This window comes from Limanda limanda, chromosome 1 (genome assembly GCF_963576545.1).
Source record: "Limanda limanda chromosome 1, fLimLim1.1, whole genome shotgun sequence".
Lineage (NCBI taxonomy): Eukaryota > Metazoa > Chordata > Actinopteri > Pleuronectiformes > Pleuronectidae > Limanda > Limanda limanda.
Genome location: NC_083636.1, coordinates 39061402 through 39078385, shown reverse-complemented (window position 1 = coordinate 39078385; position 16984 = coordinate 39061402). Strand labels below are relative to the sequence as shown.

The window sequence follows — 16984 nt, the reverse complement described above, 5'->3', positions numbered from 1 at the left end:
CTCTTTTGTTCCCTGTCGTCTTAGCTCCCACATTTTGTCTGTCACATGTCATCTCAGAAGAGCAAGCTCTGGATTTGACCCAAAAGCAAAGAGTCACTCTGTTAGATCCTGTAGCGTGAAGCTACTTCCCAGCATGCACCACCAGTGTCTTCATTTGTCTGACAGGCAACTTTAACAGCCACAGACGAGAATGAAGCTTGTTGCAGATCTATTGGTGTCATCCGACTGATTTTTTTAGAACATCTACAGTCACTGCAGTGTTTGGGTGATGAAAACTGGCACATTTACAAATGCTGATTAATGTGTGTTAGAAATAAATGAATGAATAAAAAAAAATGAAATGCAATTACAGCTGCATAAAAGTGCCTTGGCTGAGAGTGCAAAACGAATCTATCTCTGCATCTCAAACTGCTGTCTGCTGATCATCCTTCAAAGTATTTGATGTGCTCCCAAAAGTTTTATCATTGATGAAATATCATTCACTCAAAAACTATGCATAATACATTAACTTTATGTATTTCAATTACAAAGTTAAGTTCCATGTAACTTTATTGCATTCATTTTAAATAAAGGGTCAGGGTTAGCCACACACCAACAATAACAAATAAACAGCAGTTTCACTTTTACAAAAAACATTGACTATAATCTTCATTGCAGATAAACCAGGAAGGATGAACACAAAGATTTCTAACTTCACTCTGCACCATACACTGTTTATAAAAAGCTCTGCACACATCGTCCAGCGCACAAACACTTAAAAGTGACAATATACTGTAGAATTGTTTGTGGAGGACTCACTAATGATAAGGAATAATGCGTCGGCAGCTCTGGAGCATTAACACGGGTCAAACCAACAGTCCACTTCAAAGAAGCAGGTGTGGAACAGGCACTGCACTAGCAGTATTAAACATGCTTCTGTCAGACTGACGCATAGAGCCGGGCCAGACGGCTTCTATGCTAGGAGAGTGTTGGCACATATTAACCACATCAGGCTAACTAGTCGTTTTGTTTATGTGAAGCTAACCGAAGGCAGTCACAGCTGAGCACTATGGCTGAAACCTGCAACCAGGGCTGCATCACAGAATAAAACGCCAGAAGCGATATTTCGTAAATGACACCGATACTTGAAAACATGTTGGATGTTGTCTCTGTTATTATTATAAACTGTTCAGTTAAGCACAGGAATTTGTAATTTGTTTACATAGTGTATTCATTTTAAGAGCAAATTTTTTTAAATTTGTGTGCACCTGGTGGGCTTTGTAGACATATGTCTTGTTTTGAGATACTAACGGAATGCAGCAGCTTCAAAAGGTTTTCAGGCCACAGTGGCATCAAATGGAAGAAGTTTGAAGGACTCTTCTTAAGGACAAGTCATAGACGTGACCAAGAACCCAATGGTCACTGTAACAGAGTTTCAGAAGTTTTCTGTGGAGATGGGAGAACCTACTAGTGGTAAATACTTTATGTGTTGTGGTTAGACAAAGGCCATTCTGGTGTGAAAGGCACATGGCAGCCCACTTGGAGTGTGCCATGTTCAAAGGACTCTGAGAGCATGCGGTAAATGAGGAAAAAAAGCCTCTTGAACTCAAAGCACTACAGTGTGTCTGTTAAAAACAAGTCAGTGCTCAGAAGCTGGCTGCTACCATTCATATGATGAAGCATGGTGGTGTCAGCGTCATGCTTTGGGTGTGATCCTCAGCAGAAGGGATATGGAGATTGATCAGAATTTAGGGAAAGATGAATTAAGCCAAATACAGAGAGGTTTTAGAAGAAAACATGCAGCAGAGAACACTTCAGTGACCTGAAGAAGTCAGCCAAGACAACACAGGAGTGGCAGAAGTACCCGAGTGCCTCAGCCAAGGCCCAGACTTAAACCCTATAAGACAGAAAGGCCTGAAAACACATCTAATCCTGTCAGATTGAGATTTACAGTTGAATTTAGGGTCTGAATTCTAATGTTAATGAAAGATTTCTGGATTTTGTCAAAAAGCATGTTTTCACTGAGTCATTCATACTGAGTGTATACTAATAAACTGTAATGACCAGCTGGTTGTAGGCCACAACAATTACTAGAGGTCGACTTAGAAAGCTTTAATCAAATCAAATAGATGATGGATTCCAAAGAATTACTAAATTAATGAAATGTCAAGCTAGTTGTCAGTGTGTGGCGGAGGTGTGGGATGCAGTGAAAGCCATGTGTGTGTAGCTTGTGTTGTGTGGTGGAAAGCAAAAGTACAAACAAGCCCTAATGAAACCGGGCTTTTATACTGCAGCAATTCAGCAATCAAGAGTAGGCGGAGTCCCCAGTAACCAGGAAGTCAGGCAAAACAAGGCAGGAGACCAGGGCATAGCAGACTAAGTAACAGAGGCGGGCAAACCACCTGGAACAGAGGCAACAGCCAGGGAAACACATAAGACCAGGGCTGTCACAATACATTTGGAATAAAATGATTTTAAAATCACATGTACGTACCTTTAATTTGCATTTATTAGACCAATAAGTCTCTGCATTATACATTTGAAACGAAAAAAATACATATTTTCTATTTGACATTGTGTTGCAATTTTAAAATATAGCTTTTTTTGTGAGGAGAATGTTCCGTTGACATTTACTGTGTATAATCTGACCCCAATCTTTTTTTCAGAAGTATCATTCTTGCCCACATGACATCAAACTGATTCATTTCCTTTTAACGTGTTCCCTCGTCTATGACATTATTCATTTACAACGGTGAGCAGGTGGATTATGAATCATTGCATGATCACTGCACGATTCCTCCAGAGGAAAGGCAGTGTTGATAAGGAGAGAGAGCTGGTCCTATCAAATCAAACAAAGTTAATAGGATGGGCAAAAGGTAGCTGAAAAAATCCTTGAGCCACAGATGTGACTGAGACAATTTTCCAATGGAACTGGTTTATCCTGATGAAATAGTCCCCCTGGACACTATTAATATATTAATATTAATAATTATTATGTGTATTAGGCAGCCTGTTCCCACTGCTCCCTTCCAAAGTATCGAGTCATATACAATATCCATAAACTTGGACAAATTTATGTAGTAACTAAGTGGAATATATTTCAAGTGATAAATGTCCGGTTTGAACATATACAGAACCTTGATTGTTTTATCCATTCATTGTTCAATAAACCTTGCACGCTCTCATTTCGTGTGTTATGTTGAGGCTTTGGAATTGTACAGTATAATTATACTAAATACTTTTCATTTATGCTTCTGATTTGGTATTAAATACAGGTGATTATGTATCACTGCAATGACGAATACAAATCTGAAACATAGTGAAGGGTCCCAGTCTGTAAGTGCATCATGACCTGAGTGGCCACCAGTGAACATCAGGTCTGAAGTGACATATATAGACAATCAGTGATATAATGACCTATCATTATATCAGTTTGGAGATGGCTCCAGATTACATGAGTCAGCCTCTTCACTTGTACACACAACATTTATATGTGTTTAATCGTTGACCTGGTGGTGGACATAACCAATACAGTGTATATCAGTTGGTTTCAGTTTGGTTAGATGTGACGAATTGTATATTGTGCGAATTTTTTGTCCTTGTTAAAGGTTTTTTGTTAAGTCCTATGAGGCAAATTGGTGCAGAAGGGCCCTCTATATCAACTCAGTTTTAAAATCTTTAGTATCATACCTACATTTACATGGTGTTCATATTGTACAGTTTTCTTTTTCAAATTTTTTTTGGTTTTCATGCCTTGTTAAAAGCCAAATATAATAAAGATATGACAGGGAGACATGGAAAGCATCTGACAACATCATTTGAACAAGGACAGTATGGATTGTGGTGGTTGGCATCTTTAACCTTCCGCTTCAGGAGAGTCCTGGAGCTGTGTTTTTCTAAATTGGTGTTAAATCTAAATGTTGTTGTGTGCACTATACTTGATACAAAACTTTGACCTGAGTATTTATACACAAGCAGAAAGGGTGAAGGGCAGCAGTTTTTTAGGATTTTTTAGTAAAAACAAATCCACATGGATAGTTAATACATACATGCTTTTAACGATCATTAATAAAGAAATCCTTGTAATAATGATAATAATGCCACTGATAACGAATTGAGTTCACATAAAAATTTGATTAAGCCTAATTTCTACATGGGAGAAAAGTTGATACAAATAAGGTCTGAATGTGTAAGTAACTATTCACGATAAAGTAACTCACTTTTTTTAAATCAATGCACATAGTCTACACACAACATTGACCTTATCAAGTGTTCGACCGAAGTCTTTAATCTTTACAGAGACAACGGTCCAGTGAGTGGAGTTTTATAACATGCAGTCTTTGATTCTTAATGTGGCATGACATTTTTATAGATGTTTCGTTGAGATCATACTGTAAAAATCATGTATGAATGTTCAGCGTTTTTCAGAAGATGAAGCTATGGTTTCTCTTTGAAGGATGTTTTCATCTTCCACTTGTCGCCGGCCACTGTCTATTATTTCCCGTTCAGAGTCCCAGAGAACAAGACAGCCTCTTTACCATCCTCCCAGCTCTTTGACTGCTGCTGTTCTCATTTTATATTCCAGCTAAATGAATAGACGCTTGAATTAAGTAATCTCCATTAACTCTCAGTGGAGTCATAAGAAGGGTCAATACTCTCTGGCCCAGCTATTCTTGAGATTTCAAAGGCTCCCTTCTGACATATTACCAAAGGTGATTCCCAAGACTTTTGTGGAGAGATGGAGCTGGAACTTAGTTCTGACACTTCTCCTTCGCCAAAAGAAAAAAATGGGTCTGTTACGGAAAAGTTGTTCTTAAAATTCTATATCCCTTGACCCCACTTGAGGGTTATCTACTGGTAGCCGTTACTGAGAGTGTCTTTAAGGAGAGGCTCTGTTGGTTGTGAGTGCAGTGGGTTTCTCCTCCTGACATCCTCATGGGCTGGACAAGGGTGTGTGTGTGTGTGTGTGTTTGAGTGTGTGTGTGTGTGTGTGTGTGTGTGTGTGTATGTGTGTGTGTGAGTGTGTGTGTGGGGCTGGAGGACCACGGTGAGGTATTCACTCCTTAAGCTCCTGGATTGCCTGAGATGACTCCACAATGGAAGGACAATGATAGCGGCGGGAGTCTAGAGTGTCCTCTAGGAAATGTCAAAGTGTTCAGTGAAGTGATTCACTCAGAGTTACAGAGATTTGTTATGATTGCAACAAACCCCTCACTTCAGTTTCCGTGATAGCAGTGGACTGTTCTCTGTCGCTGTTAAATCTGAAAACCTTTAGTTTATGGCTGTGAGGTATTTCTTAATAAATCTGATGCTATACATTGATTTTACATACAAAGTAGATGGATGGAGCCATGCACATACAGTGTGTTTGGATCCATCCATTATTTATAATTATCCTTGGTTGCAAGGGGGTGGAGCCAATCCCAGCTGACATTTGGCAGGAGGCAATGGTAAATGCTAAATGGATTAGCATCTTTTGGCAGCACTTTTCTGCCAATCAGGGGCTTTCGTCACCCAGTTGCAAAACTCATTGGTGACCCGCAAATTAGGCTGAAAATCACGTATTGTGAAGAGGACCACTCTCTCCGCCTCTTGAGCCACAGTCCCCAGGTTACCAGTCTATCAAAGGCTGACATGTAGAGAGAAACAGCCATTAACATTCACACCTACGGGCTATTTAGAGTCTAAAATTAACCTAACCCTGGGCGGAAAGTGTGGGAGGAAGGTAGAGTTCACAGCTGCACACAAGGGGGAGTTTAGCGCTAACCACTGGACCAATGTGATTGGGATCCATTGAACAAATGTCCGAAATTCATCATCGGAAATCGTCCAACTGAAATATACAAAACATTAATGCTCAGTGTCCAATAATGCAGTATGTGGGCTGTGTATTTACTTTTTCATCCCACCTTTGTCATGTGAAAACCAGTGTACATCAGCTCTGCTATCATTCCTGACTGAGAACTGTTGGGCTGTTCTGCTGCAAGAGAAATATCGCCGCTCAGATTGGCCTCCACTGATCCTCTAACTAACACAGATACAGAAATGCATAATCACCAGCACAAACAACACAGCAATGCTATAAATTATCTATAAACTGCAATGTCCACCGTAAACACACTTTAAATTTGAGTCCTCCAACCCCTTGCAGAAGGTGGTAGGATGTTGTGTGGGAGCTCTGGAAGCCTGACAGTTCCTTCAGCCCAGTCGTCAGTCTGCGCTGCAACTCTGTGCCCATCTGATGATGCAACTTATTGAGGACTAAGGCCAATAGGACTTCTCCCAAATGCGGTCAAATGTTCTCTGCACCATCAAATGACCCAAGTGCTGATGTAATATGATGAAGAGCAGCAAATGGTGCAGGCCTTGGTAAGCACCAGCTGTTCTTGTCAGGAGGAAGTCTTGTGCTTCACCATCCTCCTCCACAGGAATCTTTATTTTATATAGCTCTTTTAATTCCTTGATTAAAGTCCTTTGTGTTTTGCACTTATCCTAGTTTCCTATGTTTCCATCATGCCCTTGTATGGAGAAATGATCAGGAACTGACTGGCCAGGTTCTTTGTAATCTCAACAGAGGCAGTGGCTGACACCCTTGCGGACAATGGGGATGATAATGGCCACCACAATGGTGTTACCCCTTTATTTTTCTATGAACCTTGCATGTACTCTCTCATTTCCATGCTTGAGTCTTTGGAACAGAAGTATACTGTGTGTATACTGAACTGGTTTTGGAGAGGGGGATGTCTTGAGAGATAAGACGCAACTGACGTCATTATCGTCAAATGCACAGAAACCAGATTCACCAACTGCCTCCTCTCTTCATATTCATTTTGACATTTGTTGCCGTTTGAGCATTTGTTTCAACACAATTTGATTGGGAGTTGCCTGTGATGCCGCACAAGTGAATCTACGGAACCAGAATACATCAAAATCAGAGAGAATAGGCAGCTCTCCTGTTAAAGCTTCCAATGTCTGTGACCGTTTTGAGAAGTATGCGATCCACCAGCACTTCATTCAAGACCATTTCTTGTGCCGGTATGTTGAGCATGCCATACAACATGTCTTGTCCCCTTTTTCTCCACATGTGAGGACACATGTGCTTAGACATAGCTAGGGGAGACTTGAATAGTTGACAGGAGCACTGTGCTCAACACACCAACCCCTGCACCAGACTAGTGTCTGCTTGCTTCTACCGTTTTTGCTCTTATTTCTGTTGATGACAGCCTCAACGACATTGGCAGCCAATGTCAGTGGTGCTGAAAGCTAAATGCTATCATGTCTTTATTCCCATCTTTTTTATCTCTGTCCAAACAATCACTTTGTCTGGCAGTGGAACTCTCATTCTACATTCAAGGAGAGGGTGCCAGCTGGCTACTTCGTCTTAGCATCAAATATACTCCTGTCTGGAAATAACTGCACCAAAGTTGCACTGCTTTTTAAGTTCATGAACATTGGGACAATGGAGCAACCTTCTTAAAATGACAGGACCCGTCTTGTGTGGATACATCAACAAACGGCTTTTGGCATGAGAAAAGAAAGTAACAATTGGGGGACAACGTTGCTGTAATTTGTAATTATGTCAGCCAGTTATAGCAACTGTCTCAGAAATCAGTGGGAGAAATACTTTTGACAGCATGACTTTGTTTCTTGTGTAGATCTTTTCCTGACAGTTTTATGTTCTCTGGTCAGTTTAGCCTCTACACCCCCATTACAAAACACAGAAAAGAGATTGTATCAATATGGGTTGGACTGACAAGCGACCGACGCAGAGAAGCTCTGTGGTCCTGGAGAGGAAATGGCTTCATTAGAAGTTTCAACATGCCCCAATAGGAGGTGAAGCTTGCTGAACGGTTCACAAAGGCCCATTCAAACATATCTGCTGTCTTCAGTAAGTCAGTATGATTGGGCCTTCACTCTGTGGCTGCACTCTTCAACCTTATGATCATATATTATACAGCAATGACACAAGAACGCTTTCAATAATTACCATTCAAATCCCCTCCTGGGGGCAACACACATAATTAATACTTACATTATTAAATGTTAGCTTGACCCCAATTTGCATAACATTTGACTTTTAAACAGTCTGCTCTGATTATACAGATCCAAGAAGAAGAACATAGTGCTCCAAACCATTTTGGCATGGTTAAAAAAACTGAGCTAGAGAATACAAGCGTTAAGTGTGTTTATAAAAAGTTATTTTTGAAAATCAGGGGTTGACAGCACCTCTACTTACCGCCTACTATATTCTGTATTTATATTAAGTAGTTATTTTTTTCTCATAAAGACGGTCAGCAAAGGGTTGTCCCCCATCCTTCTGCAGTGGAACAAGGATATTTGGAGTTATGTTAGTGATGGAAGAGGGCAAAACACTATGATGACTTTATTTACTGAGTAATGTAATCCTGCACATACTGGGTCAGCTTAGCAGTGTCCACTCCTGCAAGTAAATGGTAAATGGATTTGTATAGCGCTTTTCTAGTCTGATGAAGACCACTCAAAGCGCTTTACAGTACAGTTTCACATTCACCCATTCACACACACATTCATACAGTGCATCTACTTGCAGCACTTTGTTATTCTATGGGGGGCTATTGAGGTTTCAGCATCTTGCCCAAGGACACTTCGGCATGCAGATGGTTCAGACTGGGGATCGAACCGCCGACCTTCAGGTTGAAGGACGACCACTCTACCCCTCAGCCACAGCCGCCCGTGTGAATTGTGAATTGTATAACAATTTGCGTACATTTAATATGCTTTGCCCTAGAGGGGAAATCTGTGGTTTAAACGTATACATATTAGGTCGATTTTCGAGTTAATTATAATAAACTCGGATAGAAAGATCGTACTTGTTTATTTTTTCTTAGTTCTATGTTCAACGTTCCTGCTCTGCTTTGGGACATGTGCTCTGGCTTCCTGCACTATGTCACAGTAGAACATGAGTCATCCCTAGAAGCCTTTCAACATGGAGAAGAACAGAGAAAAGCGACGGATAGAGAAATGGATCCGTGACCGAAGAGGTTTTATCTGAAATCATTCTCGCTGAACATTGGTTGGTCCACCTGCCCCTCAGGTATAATAACGATGTTCCATTTGTTGTAGTGTCACTTTTTAAAGGTTCAGTGGATAAGATTTAGATGAAAGAGATCTATTGGAACACATTTTATATAAAATAATCATAGTGATGTTTTAACTGGGTGTTTCATCTAAATTGTACAAATTGTTGTTTTATTTACCCTATAATGGACCCTTTGTATTAAAATACTTACTATCAACATCAGGAGTGGGTCCTCTCTATGGAGGTCGCCATGTCTGTTAGCCCAGACTGGACAAACTAACAGCTTTTTAGTTTTTATGACACATGAAGTCTACCACAGATTCTCCTTCATATCTGGAAGGGGAGGGTGAGGTGAGTGGTACTCAGCTGCAACATGCAAATTCACCACCAGAGGTCACTAAATTCTACACACTGAACCTTTAAGTGATTGTTTTTAGAATACTGTTTGGAAATGAATAATATCATCTGAGAGTTCTCTCTGTGCTTGTTCATCAACTGCAGAGCTGGGGCCCATCCATAACATTCTGATGTTTGCCAGCACGCCCTTTGGCCCTCCAGATAATGAAACCCAAATCTTACCAGCTCGCGTAGAATATAACCTGCATACAGTCCAATCCCCAATCTCAGATACTTTAAACTCAAATGTTGGAAGGGCAATAGTGAGGAAACGGGTGATGTACGACCAGGTCAGATGATCCATGTCAAAAGGCACAATGATGTATCTGAAAAAAAAGATAGACCCCATCTGGCAAGGCCAGCTGCAAATTTTGATGAGGAATATTTCAAAGTTACGATCGTCTGTTATTCCTCAAGATGTAAACATCCATAAAGCAAAGTCTCTGATCACAGATGTAATTCTTTCTTCTCTTTTCACAGGCCAGACACTGCCCCAGAAATAAATGATCAGGGATCAAATCCTCCATATCAATTTAAACATTACATTTTACATATATGATGTACAAGATGTAATGAATTTGCAGCAAATGGCAGCAAGGTCACAGACCTGAACCCAGAGTTCCACACTGCAATGCAACAAAGTGTCTGCATGCTGCCAGGTACAAGACTCACTCCTGCTAAATGTCTGCCAACAGATGTGTGGCAGGGTGGAAATGCAAATCAGCGACTTTTGGTTGCATAATTTATTCGGTTTTTATATCATTAGTTCTTAGCTCATGTGATTACCCCAATGAAAACAACACTATGAGTATTATATTCAATGTCTCCTTTAAAACCCCACACAGTGGTCCTTAAAGGGCAGCTGTCAATGGCTTTTATGTGACACCAACTATTGTATTTCCTTCTTATTCTTTATCTCGTCTTCTTGTTATTAGGTTACCTGAAGGCCACCCTGGGGTTGGTGGGGGGGTATTCAGTTGATTGCAATCTGCAACTTCACCACACGATGCCACTAAATCCTAAACACTGCTTCTTTAATTATGATACTCTGCTTCCCAACTCTAGGAATTGTTATAACTCTGATACCCTTCAAGTTTTTCACCTTCCTCTTATTTTCAATGTTTTTCCCTTTCTTTTGAAAGCTCTGTAATTACAGGGCCACTGCAGTTTTTGATAATAGTTCCTCAAACCGGAGGATCCAGTACGTTTGTTAGGGGCTATTTTAAGTGGTGGCTTAATCTACATTCAGTGCTTTAGTAATTATTCAAGGATGGTGTGAGTCGTAAAAAAAAACAATATGTGTGTGTTGTACTTGTCAACAATATATGAGGGAGAGAGAGAGGTGATTTTAGGCCTATTACTCAAATTATATGGGCCTATAACTTAAACAGTTTTCAAATAGACATCAGTGACAGGACAAAACACCTTGAGACAAGCTGATATATTAGCTATGTGACAGAACATACAGCATATGTGTAATTTCTATAGAATGTACATGAAGCGTACTTATGTTCTGTCACCGTCAAATTTTGAAGATATTCGTCCTTTGGTCAGGGAGATAATGCTGATGGGTACTACTGCAGAAACACACATCCACAGAAAGACACGTTTTAATCTGGGTCATGCATCCAGACGTGCAGAAAAAAATGTGTGTGCAGTACAACTGTGACAACATATGTAGTAAATATGTGTGAACGTTTCATCCACCGGCGCCTGTTCGGAAAATACTTGATGGCACCTCGTCACAAACAGCTTTTTTTTTTCAAATACGTGTCAAGTGCTCTGTTTTAGCAGTCTGGCTAATTGGATGGGTGATAGGAGTGGCACTGATTGGCATTATAAAAGCTGCACTATCACTCTTCACCGGTTTCCCAGCAGCCCCCACCCCCACCCGTGCAAAGTTGGCATCACAGGAATTATTTAAGATAAAAGACACGACGGGAAAAAAAGGATTTCCCCTGACAGATATTATCATTACAACCGTTATGGAAAGTGCTAACTTGTTTTTTTTCTTCCTTCCCCTCCTTTTCTCTCTCTCTCTCTCCCTCTCTTTCTTTCTTTCCCCATCTGTGCCACTCACTCTTGTCTCCCAACGGGAAGAGATAGAGAGAAGAGTGGAGGAGAGAGGAAGAGAGAGAGAGAGAGAGAGAGAGAGAGAGAGAGAGAGGGAGAGAGAGGAGTGAGTGAGCTCTGTCAGTTGGAGTCAGTGCACTGCTAAGTCTGGCTACACTACAAAGGTTAGCAGATCTGACTGTCAATAGTGTCTTATGGGTGGGAGGCAGGGAGGGGAGGGAGGGAGGGAGGGAGGGGAGGGAGGAGACATGGAGGTGAGGTGGTAGAGGGGGAGGGATGGGGGGGCGGTCGCTTTGAGAGAAAGATACTTTGATATTTCGGAATGTTAGAAGGGTGAGTGTGGAGAGCTGGAGGTTGGGGATCTAATTACCGGGCCATAATTGGGGGCTGGGGAATAGGTTGCCGTCCTCTCAACTCGCTGCAGATCAATTATGTTAAGAGAACATCTGTAAGTAGAGCTTAATGAGGTCCATTAGAGCAACATGCGCTGCCTTCCCTAACGGTGCTTGTCAGCTTCTTGGATGAGCTGGAGTGTGCTGCTGACTGGGGACCTGGCGGAGGGGCTTAAATAGGAGAGGAGGCTCGACTCTCCGCCGCTTTTCCTCTGCCAGAGAACCAGAGAGAGGCACGCAACGCACACGCACACCCGGGCGCGCACACAGCTCAGCAGACGAAGGTGAGGAAGACGCGAGAGGGTGGTGAGAGCAAGAGACGAGAGAGGGAGAGATAGACTGAGAGACGGGACGCAGCGCGGAGGGGGATCCGACATCCCAACAACTTGCGCAACTTTTTTTTTTTTTCTTTCCAGAACTCCTTGTCGCCAAGTTTTTTTTTTTCTGCAGACAACCTGGAGTTTGGCGAGCGCTGAGAGAAAGTTGCCCCCGTGGACACTTTTGGTTCAAAGTCGAGAGAAGTCGAGACGACCGCCTCACAAACCTCCGCAGCATTTGTTCCGGGCATCCCTGGCTCTACTTCAAGGTACGTGCGGTCCTCTGTGTGTTTGGGGTTGTGACTTCAACGCGTTAAGGCTGCGCGTAAAGCTCCGCGTTTGGCTTCTCCTCCATCCAGCATCCCGACACTCCGGCGGGTCCGCGCTGTCATTATATCACCTTATTATATACACAGACCCAGAGGGGGTTGGGGGGGTCAGGTGCAAACATAACAAGCTTCTCCTCGTTCGCGCACATCTGAGGGCTTATGCGGAGGTGCGTGCTCCCGCTGGGCGAGGAGACTTGATCCGCGCATCCTCCACTTTCCACCGCTGCCTCCTGTCAGCATCCCCCCCCCCCCATTCGCACCGAGGATGTATAATACGCGGAACGCAGTGAGTGAAAGGAGAGTGGAAGGGCACCGGGAGAGACGTGGCAGGCTCACGCACACACACACACACACACACACACTCCCCCCTCTCTCTCTCCCTCTCTCACACACACCGCAGCAAATTGCATGATTACCAAGATAGGCCGCCTTGAAATAATTCAATCCATGACAAAACCTAATTACTGGCAGGTAATACCCTGTCAACTTTAATGCATCTCATCACTCATAATGGCGCGCAGAGCATTTTATGACCCATCTCATTATCGCTGCATTTTAGGCTGGAGCCGCATGCCAACTATTAACTTGTCAGACTGTGGACTGGAGCACTGTGAGGTGTGTATGTGTGTGTGTGTGTGTGTGTCTGTGTGTGTGTGTGCGTGTGTGTAAGCTATAGAGCGAGCCGCGAGGTGAGGCGGTGAGGGGGTCGAAGGTGTGTGACTAGATGTGATGGGGGGGTCCCCGCGCACTTTATAGGGTCGTGCGCGGGGACCTCATCCAGTCACAACCGGGCGCACTGGCGCAATAACTGGGCGAAGTATAATTCTGTCCTTTAATTACAGGGATGATTTAAATAAAGAGTGTGCAGAGGAGATAATCAGGCCGGGCAGCCATGGAGAAAGAATCCCATAGGTACAGGAAACATTTTCCTCAGAAACACAAACAAACACATAGTTGTTTCCATTGGATCAAGTTCTTGTTTGCATTTTTTTTATTTCCCCCAAATAGTTAATGAGCCAACGTTTGACTGACACAGACAAGTGGCTTAAATGTGCATTAAGAAGTGAATTGATAGGTGTGTGTGTGTGTGTGTGTGTGTGTGTGTGTGTGTGTGTGTGTGTGTGTGTGTGTGTGTGTGTGTGTGTGTGCGTCGCTTATAAATCTGAGCCATTAGAGCGTCCGTCTGGCTGCAGTTTAAACCCACGTCATGATGTGGATCATCGGTCCTCGGGAGGTGTTTTGTCGTTACACTCCGCCGTCCTGTGTGGATGTCCGTCGGGTGTGATGACCGGAGAACATCCGGTCCTCCATCCTCCACCTGTCTCTGTCTCCGTACCGTGCTAACGAGCGTCGTGCCCCCGCGCGGCCCCGCAGATTGAAGGACGTTCGTTTGGGCAGAAAAAAATAAAAAGGGGGCGTTCCGGGGGCGCGCACGCGATCCATGCTCTCCATCCTCGCATCAAGTGAATGACCTTATCGTGGGGGTGCGATGTCTCACCGGTGAAGGACTGGATTTTGTCTTTCTCTTCTGGACGTAATAAAGCTCGACTCACTCCCCCCCTCTCCCCCCTTGCACGCTCCCCGGGCGGACGCGCACCTGTAGCCGGGCAGCATCCGGCCCAGTGGTCGCTCTGATCCATGCGGACCCCCTCGCTGATCCAGCCTGACCGAGCGGTGCTGCGCGACGCGCCGCGCCAGGTGGGTAAAGTTTCCCGGGAGGAACCCGGAGCTGGAGATGAGGTTTCTGCGTAAACTTGCTGAGAAAGGTGAGCGAGACATGTGGCACGCATGCGTCTTGAGACCACCACCCGTAGACAAGTGGGCTAAACACGGTTAGAGATGTGAGTAACGCGAGGCTATGGGAGGTGTGAACGCGTGCGGGTGAGCACTGGGAGAGCTGGGGGAGCGGGTCCCTCCTGTGGCGGTGCGGTGCGCGGTGCCCGGTGGCGCTAATGAGAGAAGCGGCGCAGCGGGGGGGGGGGGGGGGGACTCAGTGATGAATGCTGTGGTCGTGCGGCGGGATTAGTGGAGGTGGTCGTGCGCGCGGAGGGTTATCATCTCCTTTGTCGTCCTGTCACCGCGGAGCTCCGGCCGGTGAGGGACGTTCCCTCAGACGCCGTGTGACGCCCGACGGCGACGATCAGCTCTGTAGCTCCCCCCCCCTCCTCTCTCTCTCCCTCACACACACACACACACACACACACACACACACACACACCGCCTTGCGTTTTGTTGGCCGGTGCTTCTCCCCCCCACCCCAACCCCCCCTCACCACTACCACCACCCACCTCCTCCCCGACTTCTTTTCATTCGCCTCTGGTCGCCGAGCTGGATTGTGTTCCCCCTCCGCTCCGAACAAAAGCCCGCCCGGCCCCGCGTCCCCCCCTCTGCCCGGCGGACTGAGCTGCTCTCCGGACCCGGCGGCGTCGGGTTGCATGGTGGGTGCTTCGGCTGCTTCCGCGGCTCAACAAATGCAGAAAAGGGAGAAAAGTTTCGGTAAGACGCCTTTTTAGCGCTTCGTTCCGTGTGTGTGTGTGTGTGTGTGTGTGTGTGTGTGTGTGTGTGTGTGTGTGTGTGTGTGTGTGTGTGTGTGTGTGTGTGTGTGTGTGCGTGTGCGTGTGTGCGTGTGTGTGTCTCTGCGACGACCCGAGTCACAGCATCACCGTCCCGACGCGTCCGGATGTGACCCGCCGCCGGATCCATTATCTGTGCCCCCCCCTCTGATAACCTTTCATCGGAGCCGTGAGGAGACGAGCTCTGGTGCTGTGTGATCGTGCAGCAGCAGCTGATGATCATGTTCCGGTTTCTCTCTCTCTCTCTCTCTCTCTCTCTCTCTCTCTCTCTCTCTCTCTCTCTCTCTCTCTCTCTCTCTCTCTCTCTCTCTCTCTTCCCCCCTCTCTCTCTCTCTCTCTCTCTCTCCCTCTCTCTCTCTGCACGAGCAAATTGAGTCTCCGTGTTAAAAATCCGTTACTGGCCTTTCCCCGGCGCCGCGCTGCCATGGCAACAGTAATTAAACTGATAGGGTGAAATGTCAGCATCTCGCTGCACGCAGAACACGGCGACTAAAATAGCAGGCTCTCCTCTCCATCACCATCATCATCATCACCATCATCATCATCACCATCATCATCATCACCATCCTCCTCTTCATCCATCCGCTCCGGATGATACATGTGGCCGAGGACGCGCTCGGCGGCAGCCTCGGTGAGAGCGTGGAGAGGAGGGAAGGGAGAACAGAAAGCACCGGGGCTCCGAGCAGCTGTGGTTCCCCTTCCTTTATGGGGAAAGGAAGCTTTTGTTCGGGACCCTCCTCCTCCTCCTTCTTGGCAATCGGAAGAGAGAAGCGGACGAATTCCTGCCATGCTTGTCTCCTTCTCCCCCCGAGTTGATTGCACTGTAAAAAAGAAAAAAAAAGAAAAGTGGGATGAGAGGAGAGGGGTGAGAGGGGGTGCTCGAAACTCTTCCTCCCTTTTGGTTTGGTAACAAGTAGCAGGGACTTTGTGCTGGTAGCGAGGCTGCTGGACGGATCAGCGCTCCAGATCCAGCCAATTAACAGATCAGCAGCCAGGACGCAGAGGAACAGATGAGCTGCTCGCTGCTCTGCAACCTGTTTGATACCGTCTCACACAACCTCCTCCCACCAGGATCAATACAAGATATCAGCCTTAAAATAATGTGCAGCAGGTGGAAAAATTATCTATTTTGATTGTGTGGTGGTTTCTTCGAAGCACAACAACCCCCAGTGGAATACATGTGGTGTAGTTTGTCCTTACTGGGTTAAAAAAAAGAAGTTTGTCCTCAACCATTAATGTCCTGTGGTCAGACTGTGCAGGTCAGCCTGCTCTTACAACTGTGCAGGTCAGCCTGCTCTTACAACATGCACACACTGAATCACTAAAACAACAATATATAACCTGATGGTAGAAGACAGCACATGTTTCACATGAGGCCGTGCGGCTTTCAAGTTCCTCTCAGTTCTCAGTGTTGAAATCATTTAGAGACTGAATTCAAGGAAGACAGAGTGAACGTCCAAAACAGTGAAGCACCTTTACACAAATGCTGCAGCAGCAGTGATCTGATAAGTGGTTCGAACTGTGGTGTTTAAATTCACACTGACAACTATCGCTGAAGGAGTTTTGCCAACATGTCTCAAACTAAAATAAGGTTAAAGGAAAGTTTCAGTGTTTCAAAAAGTAGCTAAAGATAAAACTACAACTTCAGACATAGTGTGTGTGTGTCTGTGTGCTTGTGTGTGTGTGTGTGGTGAAAGGAGGACAAAGGGGAGTGGGGGGTGTGCCTGTCCTCAGGGAATAGTAGGAGAATACTAATTCCAGCCCGGTGTGAAGCCACATTGGGCCACATTGCCCTCCCTCTCCTCCCACCCCCCCGGCCTACAAAGGCTCTCCCCAGTCAGCTCAGGCCGAACAATGCAGGCCGCCG

General features: G+C 44.9%; 1 protein-coding gene across 2 annotated transcripts in view; it reads left to right on the top strand.

Annotated features, from left to right (window-relative positions):
- Positions 1-12407: 12407 nt before the first annotated feature.
- The window catches only part of lmo3 (LIM domain only 3), a 48650-nt gene continuing 44073 nt past the window's right edge, over positions 12408-16984 (top strand). The window contains exon 1 of one of the 2 annotated variants that reach the window (XM_061073816.1): positions 12408-12484. Coding sequence is in view for 1 of the 2 variants with exons in the window: in XM_061073808.1 (XP_060929791.1) it covers positions 14980-15040 (61 nt within the window). In the remaining variant the exon portion in view is untranslated. Of the gene's footprint in view, positions 12485-14827; positions 15041-16984 lie in introns of those variants that run through there. The other variant, XM_061073808.1, reaches the window with a different exon arrangement.